Raw genomic sequence first — 20,614 nt, 5'->3', positions numbered from 1 at the left:
TAAGATAAAAACGCTTCTTAGAATCATTATCAAAACGATTGATAAATAAAGTGAAGTCCCAAATTAAACTCAAGTAATTTGAGATCATGCTTCTTTAAGCTTTTGACTAATAATTAAGAAATGAAGGATTAGAAGACAAACTAAAAATTGCACCTAGATTATTCTTCTAATCAATAAAAACCTAATTTGACCAACCATAATTTTTCTTAAATTTTTTTTTTTGTACAAAAGTAAAATTTTAAAACTTATAAAGAATAGGTTAATCGAGGCTAGAACTAACTTTATATGGTTTAAAATGAATTTTGCTTGGTTTCGAGTGCACATGGACTAAAGACAATCATCTCATATGATAAAATAATGAATTTCTTATAGTGCACTCTAAATCAAAATAATAACATATTGCACAATATCTTGTACTCAATATAAGGAATAGAAGATAAAAAATAGATGATGTCTGAATAGGCCTTTGGATTATGAATGACAACTAGAATATGTCTAAATGGAGCTTTAGATGTATGAATAGACGGCAAATTCAAACATTTAGATTGAGACATGAAGGAGCATTTGATTTAGACAATTTATCAATCTCAAATGAATTTTGCTCTAGTGCTTATGAACTAAAAGAAATCATAAGAATAAAGAACATTGAATCACATGATGTCTTATACTCACACTAAGAATGTCCAAGTGAAAAGATAGATGATGTACAAATGGAGCTTTGGATTTAAGATATGAAAGAGTGTTTGATTCAAATAGTTTGGATGTTTAAATGGAAGATAGGTTTAGGCATTTATGTCTTAAGATATGAGAGGGTCTTTGATTCAAATAGTTGTATCTAAAACTAATTTTGTTTTGATACTCATGGATTGCATGCAATCATAAGAACAAAAAAAATAATATAGAGCTTTGGATGATAGTTAATGTTTGGACATGCCTCTTCTAAATGAAGAGATGTTGATTTAATTGTTGGTTATGTATTAAAATAAAATATGAGGTTGTTTAAAAGGAAGATAGATGATGTCTTGTCTCTTATGTTGTAAGACACAAAAGGATGTGATTCAAAGGGATGTATGATGCAATTTTATATTGTCTTAAAATATGAAAGGGTGCTTATTATGTTTTAAGATATGATGCAGCGTCCATTATGTCTTAAGATATGAAGGGGAGTGTTTGATTTAGTATGTTATATAAGGGTGTTTGTCATGTTCTAAAATATGAAGGGTATCTAATTTAGTTGTTTGTTATATCTTAAGATATGAAATTGTAATCATTATATCTAATTACCCTCATATTAGTTATTAACTTTTTGATTTGGCTTAGGCATATGTGAGTCTAAGTTTGCTTATAAGTTCACTAAATACTTAAAAAACAATATTCTAGTTAGACTTTTGATATGGTATCACTTTTTTTTTTTTTTTTTTATAACCACATTTCTTTATGATCACGTAGGTTGCTTTCATTTTAATTTCTCATTCACTTGTAAATGGTTAACTATATATATTTGAGCCTAGGTTAACTAAATACCTCGATTGGGTTTGTGTGTATGTGAGCTCAAGCCTCTGCACTAAGGCTCCAAGTCCTCAACTCCAACTCAACCAAGCTACAAAAATCACCTCAAGTTTCCTATACTCTTCATGTCATAGTTCCTCTAGTATCTATGCTTAGTACAACTCTTCTAAGTATGTTTGGAACCATTCTTTTCCATTTTCTCAACATTTGAACCTCATTGACTCTTAAAATTTTTAACCTTTTTTTTTTTTGCATTTTTCATTAAAATAAAACAATAGTACATCAAATATTAGTTTCTCCCATGTCTTTCTTGAAACCCCATTTTCAAGTCTTTTTGCACAAAAGAATTAGGTATTTCTTACTTAAGTAGCCTCTTGTTATAACTATCACACGAAACTCATCTCCCCTCAACCTAAGATAAACCCAATTTGACTTCTGATTGCCTTAGAGTCTATCATTTTGAAGTTTAGAAATCTTTTAGCTACGAATTTCTTCATTGTACTCTACATGTGGAATTTCCATAATGGACTATACCTTCAGTGAACTCCTTGAGATACATAGGCGGGTAGTGACAAGCTCTACTTTCAACAACTCCAACTCATGTATTTCAAAGGTAGCTGAATCCAATATGCAGATATGGGCCCAAGTCCAAGGCCGTATTTAGTATTTACTTCCAAGTAAACTGAATGCTTCTAATCATCTTTCAACTAGAAAACTTCCAATATGAGATATTTTTTTCATTTTTTATGACAACATTTCTTACATATGATCAAATAGTTAACTTTGATCTAAATTTTTTATTCACCCATTAATGATCCTGAAAATGTGAATATATGAAAAAAAATTGAAGAGGTCATTCAGAAGGGAAGAAATAGGATCATGAGATGCACATCATTTAATGTCACATTATTCGAATCCATTTATTTCCGAATCTTAGTCATAATCTTTATATTATAATTAGGTCTTACCCCACACGTATGAAAGTGAGATTTGTGGAGAACCCTCGATAATTAAATAGGGTTGTTAAAAGAGTTTTTCATTGACCCGTAGCGTGGAAATAATGGCATACGACTTGGAGATGGGAAGAGAGGATTGGAACTTGGAAGGCGACCTCTTCCCCATTTTGAATTTTGACACAGAATGTGTTTCTCGTGACAATGGGAATAGGCCTGAAAAATGAAGGTTCCCACTTCCCATTGGCCTCAACCATTCCGGTCATAAATTTGAATAATTAATAGTATTAAATGCCTCGTTCCTAGCTAGCAAGCCCAACCACCACATTAAGCCTTTGGAAAATCTCACACCCACCGCTTCTTTTCCCATTTCTTCTTGGGCTTGCAAGTAACAACGACACACCCACGTCTATATCCAATATTTATGGTGGGAATGCTGGTGTCTGTCTCATGGGTATTCAATTCTTTGGCAGGTGGTTGCCTTGGTTGAGGGATAATAATTAAGAGTAAAAGTAAAAATAAAGATGAATTGCAATATCAGAAAGGCAAGTATGTTTTAACTTTCTTTCTGATTTAAAAAAAAAAAAAGAAAAAAAAATTCCATTCCATTTTATTTTAGAGTTTCAAAGAATTTTCATTTTCAACTTTCACTGATAGACAAAATGGTCTTATTTACTTATATTTTGATTTAGGTCATATATATATTACTTAAAATTCATTTTAATTTTTCATACTCCGTATTAAACTCTAACATATAGGGAAGATGAAAATTGAATATGAATCCCTTATAGAATTACAATATCTTGACATTTCCCTTTTATTCTTGTACTTGTTTAGTAAATTTGCTTGAAAATAATTTTATATTTTTTAAAATAAAAATTATTTTTTAAAACATATCTAGAATTAATCATTTAAGCAAAAAAACATGTTTTTTTTTTTTTAGGAATAATTTTGATATATTTTCAAATATTTTTTTGGATAGGGTTTCCAACGATCATCTCCAAAAGGGAGAATGTTTTGGAAATTTTGGAAATCCTGTGTGCAGTATCTCGAGTGTCATGGTGGCCAAGATAATTGGGTCTGATTACATTCTGTGTTGCCATCAATCACCACGCAGTTAACAAATTTTCAGCAACCGCATTAACTGATGATGATGACATATGTTTTTTATTTGATAAAAGAAAGACGGCAAAATTGCAACTTTAATTCCTTCATCAACCATGGTATATACACAATTTAATAATTTATTGTCTTCGACATTATACACCACAACTACAACAGAAGTCCACCTGTGACGGAACGTCTCCGTCCACGGCCGTCCCAAAATCTCACCACGCTTCCATTCAGCACCGTCCGATCCTGGCAACTGTACCACCCCAACTCCCCCATTCTCGTCTTCATCACTCCCTCCCACCACTGGCTCCACTCTCCACAGTCTCCGTCAACGTCACAGTCGGAGGCGGCCCAAGGTCCGGCCAGTGCTACCTCGCCGTCGCTTTTCCGGTCATTTTCGTAATACACAGTGAACTTCCCTTTCGTCACTCCTCCGCCTCCGGCGGCCACAACCGCGGGAACCGTCGAGGGAGCTGGGTCCTCCTTCAATGTCGACGGAGCTGACGAAGCGTCTGTTTCCCGATCGTGAAGCTCTGGTGGTTCCGACTTGAGAGGCGATAAGACAGCACCGGCGGAAGCTGCGGCTCTGATTCTGATGCTCCAGAAACTGACGGCGGCGGTGACGACGGCTACCCATGTCCATAAATTATTAACTAGGGCGAAGAATCCGAAGCTGACATAGTTGAAGGCTAGAGCATCAAGCGGATAATCCAGTACCTTCACAGCCATCGCTTTGCGGCGTTTAGGAACAGCCCACCAGCCAAATGAAATTTATGGACAAGGGGGAGTGAATATAAACCGCTAGATTTGATTGGAGAGAGGGGATCTAAATGTAGATGCCCGGAATCGAGAGTCAGATGCCAAGTTAGATCCAAATTTTATACCCAGTTAATCAAATTATTCGACGTACACGTGTAAGGCCAAGATTATCTGGCGTTTTCGTCCAGTACACTCCTCCTGATTCTCGATTCTCTACTCGCCACTCTACGTCGAGCAGGTGCGATAAGGCTAAGGCACGTGCCTGTGGGGCGACGATACCACACGTGGCTCCGCGTGGATTTGAATTGGTTTTTACCAAATTTCACACTCTCACGTTTACATTGCTTGGTCGGAGACGAGATGGAATTGTAATCAAGTGTGGCTGAGGTAGGTAGCTGTCAGTGGACCTTCATATTGTATGGCATGCCGTCCACCCAAGAGGGTGTAATAAACGTTGAAGTGGACAGATGATTATTGAGAAACAATGATTTGATTTTTTTATTAATTAAGAATGAATATATATAAATAAATTTAAAATATAAAAATAGAAAATAATTTATTTAAAACATAAAAATAAGAAATAATCTATCCAAAACATAAAAATATGAAATAATTTATTCAAAACATAAAAATAAGAAACAATTTATCCAAAACATAAAAATATAAAACAATACTAAAATAAGCCTAAAACACAAAAATAGAAAATTATAATTAATTAAATGAATTTAAAAAAAAAAAATCTATTATAATAAATTCTTCGGTTTGAGGGAGACGGAGATGAGGGTGGTGGCCTCGTGAGACATGCGAGGAGTAAAGAGTGTGGAGTGTGTGGAGTGCTGTGGCTTCAAAGTCAGTTTCCATTTTGATTTTGTGGTGTGGGAATGGATAAATGGAGGAGTGGAAGATGGAGGACCACGTGATTCATTTACTACTCCTGTCGTGTCTTTCGTTTTATTTTTCTCTTCTCCACATTCTTCTGCCTCTGGTTATGGAAAGGTCTAGGGCATGGGGATATGTAATAATTATGTAATCAAGGTTGAAAAAGTACGATTAAATGTCAAAGCATATGAAGGAAAGTATGAAAAATATGATAAATGAAATATATGTAGAGTTACTGTGACTGAGTATAAATAATATTATTAAGCAACAACTACGAGGACTAAAAATATCACAAGGCATAAAAATAAAAATAAAAACTAAATTGAAGATTTGAGTTGATTTAAAAAATAAAATAAATCTTAAATAAGAAAAATAAACCTTTTTTTTTTATTTTTATAAATGGGATATAATATTTTTTTAAAAAAAATATACTACCTTAATTATTATTATTATTATTTTATAGTGATTTGATATCAAACCACATTTTGAAAAAGAAAAAAGAGAAGCTAATGTTAAATTTATAATTCGAAAAAGTACAAAAATATTTATGTCTCTGTAATTGAAGATAGATTTATAATAACGGAGAATGATATTAAAATTAATACTGAAAAGGGGGATTGAAAATTTGGCCCTAAGGCATAAGACCCAAGCTCAACTCTTGGTCTCTTTTTGGAAAATTTCCTCTCTTTCTTTCCCAACCACCTCCTACCGTCCTACCTAATATGAAAAGCTGCTTAGGCGTTACGATATTTTTAGCTTTAGGTTGGGCCTGGGCCTAAGTTTCCTCACTGGGGCGGGCCTAAGCATACATAAAAACAGCCAACAATCTATTCAAGGAGGGGTTGGGATGGCGGATGTTGCCTATTTAGTATTCCAGCTTGGTGTTGCTTTCAATAATGTTGTGTCTTGTAAATTATTCGCCAGTCCATGGTTTTATAGAGGTAATTAAGCAGACAATGATAAAATAATTAAATTATTCCTATTTAGAAGATTACTTACATTAGGGTTTATTTAGGAGTAATTCCGGTTGTTAACTTTTTTAGTTTATATTGCTTTTTTTGTAATGCTTCGATTAATTTTTTTTACGGAGAATCTATTAGTGTTTAGATATAAAGCAAACAGTATTTTACTATTTTTAATAATGTGTTATATATATATATATATATATAAAACTTTATGAAAAAAATCATTTATTAAGTACTTGTACAGGGAGAATCTAAGAAAACACTTTCAATCTTTTTAAAATCACATTTACTTAATCTTATTTTCTTTTTGGTTGAATACTTATGTGAGTATAATATTTATTGTGTTATTTGATTTTATTTTTTTTAGTTGTTAATGGAGTGCATAAAGTAACTTAATCTTGAATAGCTTGAACTTAATTCCAACCTTGACTTCATTTAATTTTGAGTTTTGACTTTACTTGAATCTTATCTAGATTTGGACTTTAATTTGATTGGGCTTTAGTATAACATGGAACTTGGCTGTAAGCCTTAAAAAAGCTTGAGATTTCACATAATTTAGGCCTAAGTGTGACTTAAATTTTAATGTGATTTGATCCTTAGTGTTGTTAAAAAACATGATATGCATATCGAACTCAAATCTTGTAAGGTTAAACTTTTAGAAAAGTTAGTTTTTTAATATGGTATTAGAACTTGGTTTAACAAGAGATCTTAGATTAATTCAACAAGCGTGACTTCAACTTTGACTTGAATAACATTGATTGAAGGCTTGAGAACTTAATCTTAGATCGAAAAGATTATTTATAAATTTTGATCTTAAAGTTTAAAATTTGAGACTTTAAAAATTTTGATTATCCAAAAACACTTTAAAGAAATAAAAGATTGGTTGAAGTTTGTTTTAAAAATTTAAAGAAGTTTTGAATTTTCTTTGAAATGTTCCTTTCTAACTCTTATCTTTTGATTTTTTTTTTTGGTTCAAGAGTTTTCAAACAAACTTGGATTGGAAGCCAAATAAATACCTTTTCGATTCCTTGGAAATATTATTACTTAATTAAAATTAATATTCTAGAAGACATGAATGATCATATTTGGTAGTCTTAATCTTTCGAAATGTTATTCTTTAATTAAAAATAATATTTAAGGAGATTTGAAAGATTATATCTAACAAGGTTTTATAATTATTTTTTCTATCAAAATCACCATTTTTCATTTATTTTAATAATTAATTTCAATATCACAATATATTTTCTTTATCTAAATGGAAGATAACTTATCTTTTCTTCATGTGAGGGATGCTTACCTTTAAAAAGATAATAATTTTTTAAAAAAATTTACTATAAAATTTAAAAAACATGAAGTGTATTTAAACAAACACTAAAATTTTCAAACAATAACTTCACAATTCCTTTTAGGAACTTACTTTTGCACTTTTTGATCTTGTTTAATTTTTATTTGAAATCTTAATAGATTTGAAGATTGGTTTCTTTAAGACACTTTCGTGTTGTTAGAATAGTTTTAAAATTGAAAAATAAAGATAATATTTTGAAAATATGCTATTTTTTAAAATAATTTTAATGTATTTTTAAGGTGTTTTAAAAATATTCTTGAAAATAGTTTGAACTGTGAATAATATTTTGAAAATTTTTACATTTTATATAAGTACCTTCACAAATATTAATAAGTTAAAAAAACCATTTTTCATATCTGAATTCTCAAATATAGTTTTATTTACGGTTCAAACTTTCCTAAAACATGGGTGTAACTCATGCCTACATATAGTAGGAATGACAACGGGACGGTTCGGGACGGGTTGCCCTCATCCCAACCCCGTCCCGTTTATTCAAAACAAATCTCATCCCCGTCCCAAACCCGGGGCGGGGCGGGGTATGTAATCTCATCCCCGTTTTGAAATAATAATCAAAATTCCATCCCCGGCCGTTCCGACCCGGGTTGCCCAAAAACAGGTGAAAACAATGAGTTACAAACTGCTGAAATGAGGAAAACAAATTAGCAAAAAGACCACCTTGTTGCCACCAGATTACAAATCTGGACAATCCCAAATATCACCAACAAATTTCTCATCTTTTGCCCAGAAATTGACAAAAAAAACACCCCAAACAAAACAAATCAACATTCAAATCTCTCATCTTTTGCCCAGAAACTGACAAAAAAACACCCAAAACCAAAAAATCAAAATTCCAAAAAAAAAATACCTAAAACGATTCCCATGGAGAAAATGGCAGTTTCGGGTGGATTATCTGATGGATTTCTGCATTGAGTACTCCAATTGTCCAAAACACACCATCTTTTAGTATTTTGACGAACACTTGAGTTGTTGATTGCAGATTAGGGATGAGTTTCAGGGACGAGAACGAGGATGGGAGGGATTTGCGGAAGCCATTTCTTCACACTGGAAACTGGTACAGAAAGGGGTCGAGGCAATCTAGTATGATGAGGTCGTCTCAGGTGATTCGGGACAGCTCCGTCTCCATCATCACTTGTGTTCTCTCATCAACAACCCCAGGAACGAGAGAAAAAAAACCTAAAACCGGAGAGAAAACGGGAGAGGAAGATCAGAAAGGATAGGAAGCAAATATTTATAGGTGGGGGTAAACTTGTAAATTCATATTCGAGGCGGGGCGGGGCATATTGTTACTAAACCCGATCCCGCCCCGAACCCGATTCGGGTTTTTTTTTAAAACCTGAACCCGTCCCATTCCCGATTTTTATGCTCCCATACCCGTTCTAATCGAGGCGGGTGACCCGAAATACCCGTGAAATTGCCATTCCTAACATATAGTGTCCATTATCAAACCTTTTCATGAACTTACAAGGAGAGTTGTGAAAGTCCTATTTAAAAAAATGGCCTTATTCATGTCTTGTAATTATTTGGGAGAGCTAATATAAATTGAGTTTTTTTTCTTAGTAATGATCATGTATTTGTATGTTTTATTGCTTTTGCACTTCGTGGGACTTAAAAGGGGTTGACTTAAAAGGGCTTTTAAATACCACAAAATAACCACATAATATGAAAATATTTGTGGTAAATTCATATATATGATGGTAAAAATTGCTCACTCCCTTTCCTTCCACCTCCCTATTCACTTTGTATATACCTATAATTAGAGTAGAACGCGCACAAGATTTTTCACGAGATGAATTTTCATCCCATAAGCCCATGACAAGTCATTTTCATATGCTTCTTTTGGAAAAGTATAAGAAAAGCCTATGAAAATCATTATTGCATTTTTTTTTCCTAAGATGGAGTAACTTCATATATATGATGGTAAAAAATTGCTCACTCCCATTCCTTCCCCTCCCTATTCACTTTGTGTATACCTATAATTTGCTTTCATTTAAATAGAGTAGCATGTGCACAAGATTTTTCACGAGATGAATTTTCATCCCATAAGCCTATGGCAAGTCATTTTCATATGCTTCTTTGGGAAAAACATAAGAAAAGCCTATGAGAACCATTATTGCATTTTTTCCCTAAGATGGAGTATGCAAAGTTGGCTTCATCTATCTATGTATCTACCATACTTAATAGTGTAGAACGTATGTATTAGGAGTACTAGAGCTAGCAGGACCGCTTTCATATCTTCCATCTCCTGCACTAAAAGGTGAAGTAAAACCCTTCTTTTTAGAAAACAATTAACTTTGAACAATGTGTCACCATCACTCCTAGTAAAATGATGTAACAAATGTAGAATCAATAAGTTACAATCTTACCCTTGATAAAAAGATAATTGAAGCCATTTGAGAGTGATTATGGTTAAAATTATTTTGTTTGTAGTATTTCTATTAAAACACTTTTAAAGAGAATCGTTGATGGTATGTTTTGAAGTTGTTTTAAAACTATATTTTTGTTTTTAAGAATAAAAAAATTAGAAAAGTATGTTTGATAATTAGAAACCAAAGCACAATTTTCAAGTCTTAAAAACATAAAATATTTTAATTGTTTTTTTATAATTGTTTTCACTTATTTTCTTAAATCTATTTCAAAAAATAATTTATATAAATATAAAAAATGATTAAAAATAAAGTATTGTAGGTAAAAATTATTTTTAAAAACATAAAAATACAAGTGAAAGAACATTTCACATTCCCAAATAAACTTTTATTTTATAAAACATTAAAAATTTCAAAAATAGTTTATATCATAACTAAGTGTTTGCATATAAATTAAAAAGGGTATTTTGAAAATATTTTGTCATATATGACATAATAAAAAAGAGATTTTAAAAATAATTATTGTTTGCTTGTGAATCACTTCAAGTAATAAGAAAGTGCTTTCTAACGTTTAGAAAATTCTTTTAATCCATTTTAACATCGCTTCCAATCGGGATTTCGATACTTAACCCAAACACTTTGATTTATGCTGTTAAGTACAAACGTGCCATCCTAGTAATGAATCTGGAGAATTCTAGCCCCAACAAAGAAAGATATCATCCCAGTGGATTTTAGACTTATTTCCTGTCACTCTATAGATAGCAATAGAGGTATATGCTATCTCTGGGCCCAAGCTCCCCCACCCACCACACCCTACGAAATGACCCCTTTAAAACAGTAATGTATACTTCACTTTTGGACCATACACCATCTTTGGATTCAAGGCCATAGGCTCACGCACAACCCCATGAAGGAAGAACCACAAAATAATTAGCCATAAATCATGATCATTACGTTGGCTTGAAATGTATAGCCGCCAAATAATAAATTGGGTCCAGACTTAGACCAGGTAGATTAGGCCAGACCAGAACAGCTGGCCCAGTTCAGAAAAGCATTTAATGTGGGTCCATATTCAAACACAGATACGAGGCTAGGAGCTCGAGTCAAGTGTACACAACTGAGAACCCAACTGGACTTTTGGTCCGACGGCCTCGACTTTCAATTCAAACTTGTGAATGGAAGCATTGAAGGTCGAGTTTATCAATTTAATGAGGCACAAGGACTTCTAGCTAGAGATTTGTCTCCATCTAAATGTTCTGTAAGTGGGTATATGAGAGAATAGAACTTGTAATATTTCAAAGGTCGCCTTCAAACTTGAGCATTCCATTCAACGCCGGGAACCCTCCGTTTCGCTTTCAATGCAATGTGGATTCGTATAATCTTCTGGTGCGTTTGGTCAGTGGAAATTTCGAGAGAAAGTATGGAAGAAAGAAATTATAGCTTTGGACTTGTCTTCCATCGAGGACGATCCAGAACCAATCTGTTGTAAATGTTTTGAATGTGTACCATGTGGTATGGTCACCCTTCCAGAAGCAAGGATTGACCCATATCCAACCTCTTGTGATGCCAGTCACCTTGGGGCCTTTTGACACAATATAAGTTTGAGATTTTTGGCTTTGAAATTATACTTATATAAAAGTGCATTCGAACTTACCAACCCTTTCTGGATTTGACTTGACTAATTTTTTGATTTTTTATTTTAGAAGAATGGTAAATTTACCGTGAAAATCAGATATAATATGATAGTTTGCTTTAGGATAGTTTTTTTTAGTTTTGATTTTAATTAGAAGTTGCATGAGAAGTGAAAGTCAAATTTTTTTTTAATACTAATATTAATATTTTTAAGGTTTTATATTTTTTTAATAAGTCAAAATACAACTTGCATAAGAAGTAATGTTTTCTTATTTTTTTTAAAAAAAATTTTCAAGTTGGTAAAATTATTTAATTGGTATAGAAACTTTTATTAAACTTAAAAGAGAATTTTTAGATTTTTTTAAAATCAATTCAAAGTCCAAATAACTTTCTATATGGTCAAAATAAAACGTCAAGAAAATGTATATTTTTCACTTTCTATATTATTATTTTTTTAATTTTATAAGCTTTTTAATATTGTTTTTCAAATAAAGATAAAAGATTCTATTAAAATAAGAAAAGTAATGACTTCTCAAAATCCAATGGAAAAAAAAGTCCCAACATGGGTTTGTCTTATTTTGACTTTATTAAATTACTTTAATAGACTTTAAATTATGAAAATTCTTATCGTTCAGATTTAACTTATAAATTTGATGTTGTGGTAATCACCGTGAGTAAGTTGGACTAGCCAGCCATGTCATACCACATCTAACAACCATACGACACTGTGTTAACCAACTACATCTAATAACATTAAGACTCTAGAAGATCTAATGGTGTTCATTGGAGCTTTTTTTCAAGTGGAGATTGTATATTATGTGCAAATATGGATTATAGTTGAAAAGTTTATATAATGAAATAAGACTTTTCTTAAAGAAAGTTAACGGAAAAGTTGTTCATATTTTTATATAATTGTTCATATACACTAAGTTCGGTAAAAAAGAGAATTTGATGAGAACCTAAAGAAAAGTCAATCCATTTCTACTTGGAAGATGGTTTTTTGTGTGCTTTAACTTTAGTTACTTTTCAATTTTTTTTTCTTTGATTTTATTATTAAGCTTCTATAATTTGGTATATTATATGGAAATAATAAGAAAGAAAGTTATCTTTATCATCTAAATTACGAATTAGTATACACAGGTAGAGAAAGAATTTAGTAACCATTTATGAAATTAGAACATAATTCAAAACTCTTATTAGAGAATCATACGTAATGAAGAGAATTTTCCTATTTTTAAGTTTTATTTATTTATAGTTTTAGCAAATACTTTTGAAGATAAATTATATAGGCTAATGCAAAGGTATAGTACAAATCAATATAAAGTTCATTTGACTTTGATAACAAAAGTTCAATTACTATAATCAACTTTAGAAAAATTGTGAAGTTTTCAATTAAAAGAAATAAAGTGTCAAGATTCGTGATATCATATTTGAGGTTACATATGTTAACACTTAGTACAAGTTAAAGATAATGTTATTTTACTAAGGAGATGAGTAATCTATAACCATCATGAATAGACTGGACTTATCAATTATGTCATACCATTTGTGTCAACTATGTTATGTCGTGTACGTTAACTCTATCACATTGTATCTATCAACTATGTTCATCAATATTGATGTTCTAGCAGAGATAATATTTTTTACTAATTGAACACTACATATTATGTGTAATTAGGGATTGTAATTGAAAAATGTATGTAATAGAATGATATGTATTCTTTATAGAAAAGCTGAAAGAAAAAATTAGCGAATTTGTATAACTATCTATATTAAATTCTATTTAAAGGAAAATTTTGATGAAAGTCTAAAGAAAGATTAATCCACCTTTACTTTGAGGAGAGTTTTTATTATTTGTATATTATAATTATAATTTTGATTATAAAGGATATTTTTCCACTTATAATATAATTTTCCTTTTTTTTCCTCATCATATTTCTTCTTAAAAGACCCTTTGGAAGTCTTAGCATTCTACAAGAAAATTCAATGGTTGTTGTGGAATCTTCAACCAAATTTAACTATAAAAAATACCAAAGGTATGTAACATTAATACCATTGTTAGAAAAAAACAAGTGACAAAATTCATAGAAAGAGGTGATTATGTTATAAAGAAAAAATGAAAATGTATAAATACTAACAATGTGGTCAAGACATTGGGCAAATAATGAATCAAATGTAAAAAAGAAAAAAAAAATGTAATTAAAGTATTAAAAATGAACAAAGTGAGAATCGAAATTTTATTTAATTTTGAACTATTTCTCATTATTTTACTCCTTTCATGAAGTAAAAAACATATGAAGAATCAGCTAATCTTAATGCTAAGAGGAACACCAAATATGAAAAATATTCTATATTAACTTATCAACGATTCAAATTTGTACTTTAATTAAATATTTTTTATAAATTTATTAAATCAATTGATATTTATCAATGATAAATTAAATATTTTATGTCGTTTGACATCATATTTCACGAGCTTCTTCTAAGAGTGTGATGGATGATCTATCCATCCTCAAGTTTAAGACATTGGGATGACTTAAATCCATTAAATCTTATTGGAAAACTAACGAAAATAAATCAAATCGGAGGTTACATATCGCATATTTATTTTAAAAGCAATCATTTGACCGAGTCATCCTCAAGTAAGTGTTGGAATAATGCACATGGTGGACATCAGATTCTTTATTTTCCGCCAACCGGCCGGCTGCTATTCATCCACTATTTTCTCTTGTTTTTTCAAAAGCACAGAGACCAAGTGTTCATCTTTCAAATTTTTGGTGTTCAATGAGTATTCACTTTTGTGGAAATGAAGCTGGATCTCAAGAAAATTGGGGAAGTTAAAGAAAATGTAAATTAAATAATTGGTAGTTGGTACATAAAGGTGGGTGCAATTAACACTTTAGACGCCTGGATTGCCATCACTTTCAGTCTGTCTTCTCTTGTTTTTCCTGGTGGTTTTCAATTTGTCTTCTGTTTTCCTTTTCTTCAGTGGAAAAAAAGGGATTACGAAAGTGAGAAAAAAAAAATTAAAAAATTAAAAAATTAAAAAATTAAAAAATTAAAATCATGATGTTCCATGACCTAATACTATGAACTTTTAATAAAGGTTGTTAGGATGGATCACATAAATTTTTTAGTAAGTTTCATGTTCTAATAATTCAAACTTCTTCAAAAAGTTGGTAGGCAAGGTTTCAAGTTGCTATTCATTTACTCCTTTATTTCTTAATTTGTCTCCCACGTGAAGGAGACATTTTGTTAAACAACTAATTAATGAGGAATAACTAAAGGTAGATGTTATAATATCGAATAAATATTATAATATTGGATGTTCAAATACATTATTAAATCTAAATCGTTTAATTATAATGCAAGCCATAAAACTTAGATATAAAAAAATATATATCTAAAAATAACATAAAGAAATCGATAATAAGGAATGATATGGTAAAATCATTTTTGTCAGTTGGACATTTCTTAATTAATTATCATCTTTTAGTATCGTAATAAAATAATGATATGTAATTTAACATGTATAAATGGTAGGAATTGTTTAGAAACATTTTCTAAAATAGTTTTAAAATTACTCTTAATTGTTTTTATGAAAAAAAATATATCATTTTTTTAAAATTATTATAAGCCCGTATGCATGAAATGTAAATACTTTAAAAAAAAAATATTATTCATATTTTTAATTATTATTCAAGATATTACATTAAAATTTTTTTGAAAACACCTAAAATTTATTCTAAATTATATAACATAATTGGGCAAATCGTTGAAAAAAGAATAAAAAAATTCTTTTAAAAATTATTTAAATAATTTCTTAAAATATATTGTAAACGTTATGTTGAATTGTTCAAATACGACAAATATTAGGTCATAGTAAAATGAGTTGAATTCATGGAGGATGTCCATTAAAACTTAGAGGAAAGAGGTGAAATTATATTAGGCGCTCTGGACGGGAATATAATGTCAGAAACTGAGGGTTGACTGCCGTGGAAGAAAGGTTAACCATAATTTGTTAGGTGTTATTATGAATCCAATTTTTATTAATTTTTTTTAATAAAAAAAAAAAAACATATCCCAGTATTTTTCTAATCATATTAATCAACAAATCTCGGAGCTTTTACTAGGAAAGAGGAAAACCTTAAACAAAGAACATGGGCACAGTGTCTCGGTTGTGCGAGAAAAGGACTTTGATTTCAAGAGACGTGTACTCTTCAATTTTCCTTTTTCTTTTTCCATTTTTGTTTAATCCACTACCTCTTCTTTTTCCTTCGACCTTCTTGTGATTTTCTCGGATGTTTCTTCTTCTTATTTTCTTGGCTGCTTCTTTTTCTTTTTTCTTTTAATTAAATTTCAAAATCAAATCAGACCAAACCAAACCAAACTAACCCAGATTCATATACTGAGATTCTAGTTTAGTATTTTGTTTCTTCCCATTTTAATACAGAATGGTTGTGTATGTACGAGTGACCTCTATGGACTTGGGAAATGATTTTTAATTATTGGTCAAAATTTGAAAAACGATGCATGGATCTTCATCCCCACTGAACAACTTCTCTACAGTTGGAAAGACATGATCTTATATTTAATTATGCCTCACCAACCAAATATTTAAAATGGGTTCTGCCTCACTCAGTTGCTTCCGAATTAAAACTAACTACGCGTTTTTCATTTTTGTTTCGAAAGAAAGGATTGAGTTTCCCAATGTCATATTTTGATGACAAAAAATAACAAAGGAATATCAAAACTCAAAATAGTCAATCATATTGAGCTCATGATAGATAGAATTTAACTCGCCAAGTATATTAGACTATTGACATAATTTATTCATGATAAACTCTTTTATTAATATTATTCTAAATTTGAAAAACAGCCATATCGGGGTAATTTAGGTGTTTATTGAGAATAATTTTTAAACATTGGCGCGTAAAATAAATAGACATGTATCATTAATCTTATTCATTAGTTAAAAGTTTGACTTAATTATAAGATATTATAATCATTATTATTATGATATTTGGATCAGAAAAAACAAAGTAAACTAAGCAACACTGTTGAGCTCTAAGGGTGATGTGGGCATGTATAATTAAAGAATTATGAGTTATAAATCGGTTTAATATAAATCAATAAATTAGGGGTTTGAAGGGACAGAGAAATTCAACAACCACCTTCTTCAAGCAGAAGAAAGGCAGCATGTGGAGGAAAGTTCCCCCCCATGACTGACCAATTTCACATGCGAGTACCACGAATAAAATAATTAGCCCAGGGAGAAATGGTCTCCACTTTCACAACTCCAACCTCTCTCTCTCTCTTGCCTCAAGTCCATATCACGTGCTCCTGGCTAGCATGCCATCGCATGAAAATCTCTCTATAAATACTAGGCATCATGCAGCTATATTGATCACCACATTCAATTAATCTCTCTCTCTCTCTCTCTCTCTCTCTCTCTGAGCTAGCCGGTTGATATCAGATTTTTTATTTACTCTCTCAATGGCTGGCCAGCAAAACCATGTCATTTCCTCTAGAATTGGGATTATTGGAGGTGGTATCAGCGGTATAGCTGCTGCCAAACAGCTTTCCTCTTACAACCCAGTAGTTTTTGAGGCTACCGACTCCATTGGAGGAGTTTGGAAGCACTGTTCTTATAATTCTACCAAGCTTCAGAGCCTTCGTTGTGATTATGAGTTTTCGGATTATCCCTGGCCCGAGAGAGATAACTCCAGCTTTCCTTCTCATACTCAGATACTGGATTACTTGCATTCTTATGCTACCTACTTCGATTTGCTCAAGTTCGTAAGGTTTAATTCAAAGGTGGTGGAGCTCCGGTTCGTTGGGGACCGGGACGCCACTGATGCTGACGGCAGACCAGGGGAGTATGGGAGTTTGTTGGCCGGGCGGCCGGTTTGGGAGGTTGCTGTCCAGACCAACCAATCCCAGGATGTGCAGGTCATTTTTCCTATTTTCCTTTGCTTTCGTTTCAAATGAAGGTTTTTTCATTTTTTTTCCTCGATTTCTATAGCGTAATCAACCTAATATACATCGCTAGTCAACTTCTGTTTGGCTTCCTGGAAAGAAAACTTAATCACAGGACCCGGGCTTTTTTGATCTTCTTCCTTTTCCTTCCCTTTTCCCTGGGCAGCTCAATTTTCTTGACGAATTGGAAAGGAAAGAATATGCAGAAAATTTTCGACCTACCTTTTGATTTTTTATACTAACTCATTGAAGTTTTGCAAGTTTGTGAAGAATTTTAGAATTAAAACCCTACTCAGTTTTTTCTTAAGCAAAAGCAATAATCTAGGTTAAAGGTTAATATTGACATATACATGTAAGCATGCATGCATGTAATTTTGCATGTAAGCCGATTAGAAATAGATTGTACATATTTTTTTCTAATATAAAAAAGGTGGAGGTATGGTTGTCAAGTTTTCCAAAATATTTCACAGAAAGCATTTTTTGAAAATAATTAGTAAAAATAGATTTCAATTATTTTTAGAAAATTTCGATTGTTACTCAGGGTGGTTTACAAAAATAACTAAAACTATAATTTATTCTAAATAACTTATTTTTAAAAAGAAATTCTCATAAATATTTTTTTGTCAAAAGCTTGTCTGTATGTTTTTTTTTTTTTTTTATTCTGATTTTTGTTTTGTTTTTTCAACCCATTTCAGTGGTATTCCTTCGAGTTTGTGGTAGTGTGCATCGGCAAGTACGGTGACATACCCAAAATGCCAGCTTTTCCACGCAATAAAGGTCCTGAAATATTCCAAGGCCAGGTCCTGCATTCTCTTGATTACTCCAAACTCGACCAAGAAGGGGTTACTAATCTTCTCAAAGGAAAGAGGGTTGCAGTGGTTGGCTACAAGAAATCCGCCATTGATGTAGCTGCTGAATGCGCAGAGGCAAATCAAGGTAATAAAAATTACGGATTATCATTTTCTGATATCCAAATAAGATGAGATGTATATATTTTAAGATATTATTTATAATAAGAAATAAAAACATCCCATAAAATACTATAGCAATAAGGTATATTATCTCATCTTTTAATCTATTAAAGATTATATATAATAAATCAAAAAATAAAATATATTATTTTTATCTCTTATGTATTTATCTTATATTCGATAAAAGCAAATATGGAGCTCGTCATTGACTGTCTCAATAGTTCTACGTAAAAAGAGGTGAATTTGCATGGTTTTGGTTTGGTTACAAGAGACAAGAAAGGGAATAAAAGTATATATTATGCATGGCGTGCCCAAAGTGTCAAGCGGACCATCAAGTCTATTTCTTTCTTTTGACTTGCTGACTCTGGAAGTTTTCGTTGTTTTTTAAATACCACGAGGTGGAATTCCAGTATTCTCTTCCCACGTTAGACGAGAATTTGGAAGGCAGAAAAAAGAAAATTCCTTACCACTTACCACTTACCACATACCACATTCCACCGACACCCAAAGGGAATAAAGCCGCTGTCGGGTTTGTAATTTTCCACATCTTATTCCAAAATTTGAGCAGACATGAATTCAATTCAACCCTTTTATGATGGTTGAATTCAAATGCTGACAATTTTTCCTGGGTTGGTTAAAAAGCTCATTTTTTATATTATAGTTTTCTTGGGGAGAATTTTCATTGGAAGGAGGATCCGTGTACTGACTTGTATGGTTGGATTTGATCTGTTAAAGGGCCAGAAGGGCAGCCGTGCACCATGGTGATAAGGACTTTGCATTGGACCGTTCCTCATTACTGGGTTTGGGGTCTGCCATTTTCCTGGTTCTATTCAACAAGGTTTTCTCAGTTCTTCCATGAAAGGCCTGATCAAGGCATGCTCAGGAGTCTCTTTTGCCACCTTTTATCTCCAATGGTAAGACTTTGAACCACTCATGGGGTAAATTACCAACTGATTTTTTATAAATATTTGCTAATTAATAGTTGATTATTCTATGATTATTGGCAGAGGCAAGCAGTTTCCAAGTTCATCGAGTCCTATCTGGCGTGGAAGCTTCCACTGCGGAAGTATGGACTGAAACCGGATCACCCATTTGAGGAAGACTATGCATCCTGTCAAATGGCTATCCTTCCAGATAATTTCTTCTCGGAGGCTGATAAGGGAAACATCATGTTTAAGAGAGCCTCAAAATGGTGGTTTTGGAATGGAGGAATTCAGTTTGAGGACGACACCAAGTTGGAGGCTGATGTTGTAGTTCTGGCAACTGGTTTTGATGGGAAGAAAAAGCTCAAAGATATATTGCCTGAGCCTTTCCGTAGTGTAATAGAATCTCCTTCTGGTGTTATGCCCTTATACAGGTAAATCTCTAACCTTCAAGCAGAATATACAAGTTTTATATATATACATGAAGGGAAGATTTTACGGTGACTGATGCTCATCAACTTTCTTTCAATGGCAGGAGCACCATACATCCTTTGATTCCCAACATGGCTTTTGTGGGTTATGTTGAGAGCGTGGCAAACCTGCACACAGCAGAGCTACGCTCCAAATGGCTGGCACGGCTTGTGGACGATCACTTTAAGCTCCCCAGTGTGGAGAAGATGATAGAGAAAACGAACAATGAAACTGAAGTTATGAAGAAGACCACCAGATTCTACAAGAGGGGATGCATTTCCACTTACAGTATCAACCACAGTGATGAAATTTGTGAAGAGATGGGATGGACATCATGGAGGAAGAAAAGCTGGTTATCAGAAGCATTTAGTCCTTATAACAGTGAAGACTACGGGGAGGAAAAATGAATCTCTAGCAAGCACATTGACACCTATCTTTTAACTTGTTTACATATGATATTTGTTATGCGTTGATAATTTCATTCATATAAATAAGAACTCTGTTAGGAGAATGCTAGTAGATATGTATCATTGGATTCATACATGTATCTAGGAGGCCTTGACCTATGTATAAGCCTCCATATAAAATAGTATTATTCCATTCTAAATAATAGAGAAAATTTATGGTCTTGCAATAGAAAGAATTGATAATAACACAAGACTTACAGTGTGGTTTGTTCTCTCGGGTTTTGCTGCCTTGAAGTGAGTTGGCCATGCTAGCAAATCAACCTC

At 32.1% G+C, this 20,614-nt stretch overlaps 2 protein-coding genes across 2 annotated transcripts; one reads left to right on the top strand and one right to left on the bottom strand.

The window, feature by feature from the left end:
* Positions 1 to 3,646: 3,646 nt before the first annotated feature.
* On the bottom strand, positions 3,647 to 4,420 carry LOC100245572 (uncharacterized). The gene has a single exon (XM_010657788.3). It carries the CDS (start codon positions 4,302 to 4,304, stop codon positions 3,735 to 3,737), a length of 570 nt encoding a protein of 189 aa, XP_010656090.1. The 5' UTR covers positions 4,305 to 4,420; the 3' UTR covers positions 3,647 to 3,734.
* Positions 4,421 to 16,948: 12,528 nt separating this feature from the next.
* LOC100261179 (probable flavin-containing monooxygenase 1) lies at positions 16,949 to 20,523 on the top strand. Its single transcript, XM_002277524.4, has 5 exons — positions 16,949 to 17,491; positions 18,214 to 18,454; positions 19,225 to 19,403; positions 19,497 to 19,846; positions 19,948 to 20,523. The coding sequence occupies exons 1-5, from the start codon at positions 17,036 to 17,038 to the stop codon at positions 20,288 to 20,290; spliced, it is 1,569 nt and encodes a 522-aa protein (XP_002277560.1). The 5' UTR covers positions 16,949 to 17,035; the 3' UTR covers positions 20,291 to 20,523.
* Positions 20,524 to 20,614: the final 91 nt, after the last annotated feature.

The sequence above is a fragment of the Vitis vinifera genome, chromosome 11, assembly GCF_030704535.1.
Source record: "Vitis vinifera cultivar Pinot Noir 40024 chromosome 11, ASM3070453v1".
NCBI classification, from domain to species: domain Eukaryota; kingdom Viridiplantae; phylum Streptophyta; class Magnoliopsida; order Vitales; family Vitaceae; genus Vitis; species Vitis vinifera.
This window is presented reverse-complemented; position numbering and strand designations above follow the sequence as displayed.

What these genes read in the sequence shown, in the direction of transcription:
- LOC100261179 (XM_002277524.4), top strand. Translation starts at nt 17,036, where the DNA reads ATGGCTGGCCAGCAAAACCATGTCATTTCCTCTAGAATTGGGATTATT. An exon ending in ACCAATCCCAGGATGTGCAG is followed by an intron (nt 17,492 to 18,213) that starts GTCATTTTTCCT and finishes AACCCATTTCAG; the next exon opens with TGGTATTCCTTCGAGTTTGT. An exon ending in GGTGTTATGCCCTTATACAG is followed by an intron (nt 19,847 to 19,947) that starts GTAAATCTCTAA and finishes TTTCAATGGCAG; the next exon opens with GAGCACCATACATCCTTTGA.
- LOC100245572 (XM_010657788.3), bottom strand. Translation starts at nt 4,304, where the DNA reads ATGGCTGTGAAGGTACTGGATTATCCGCTTGATGCTCTAGCCTTCAAC.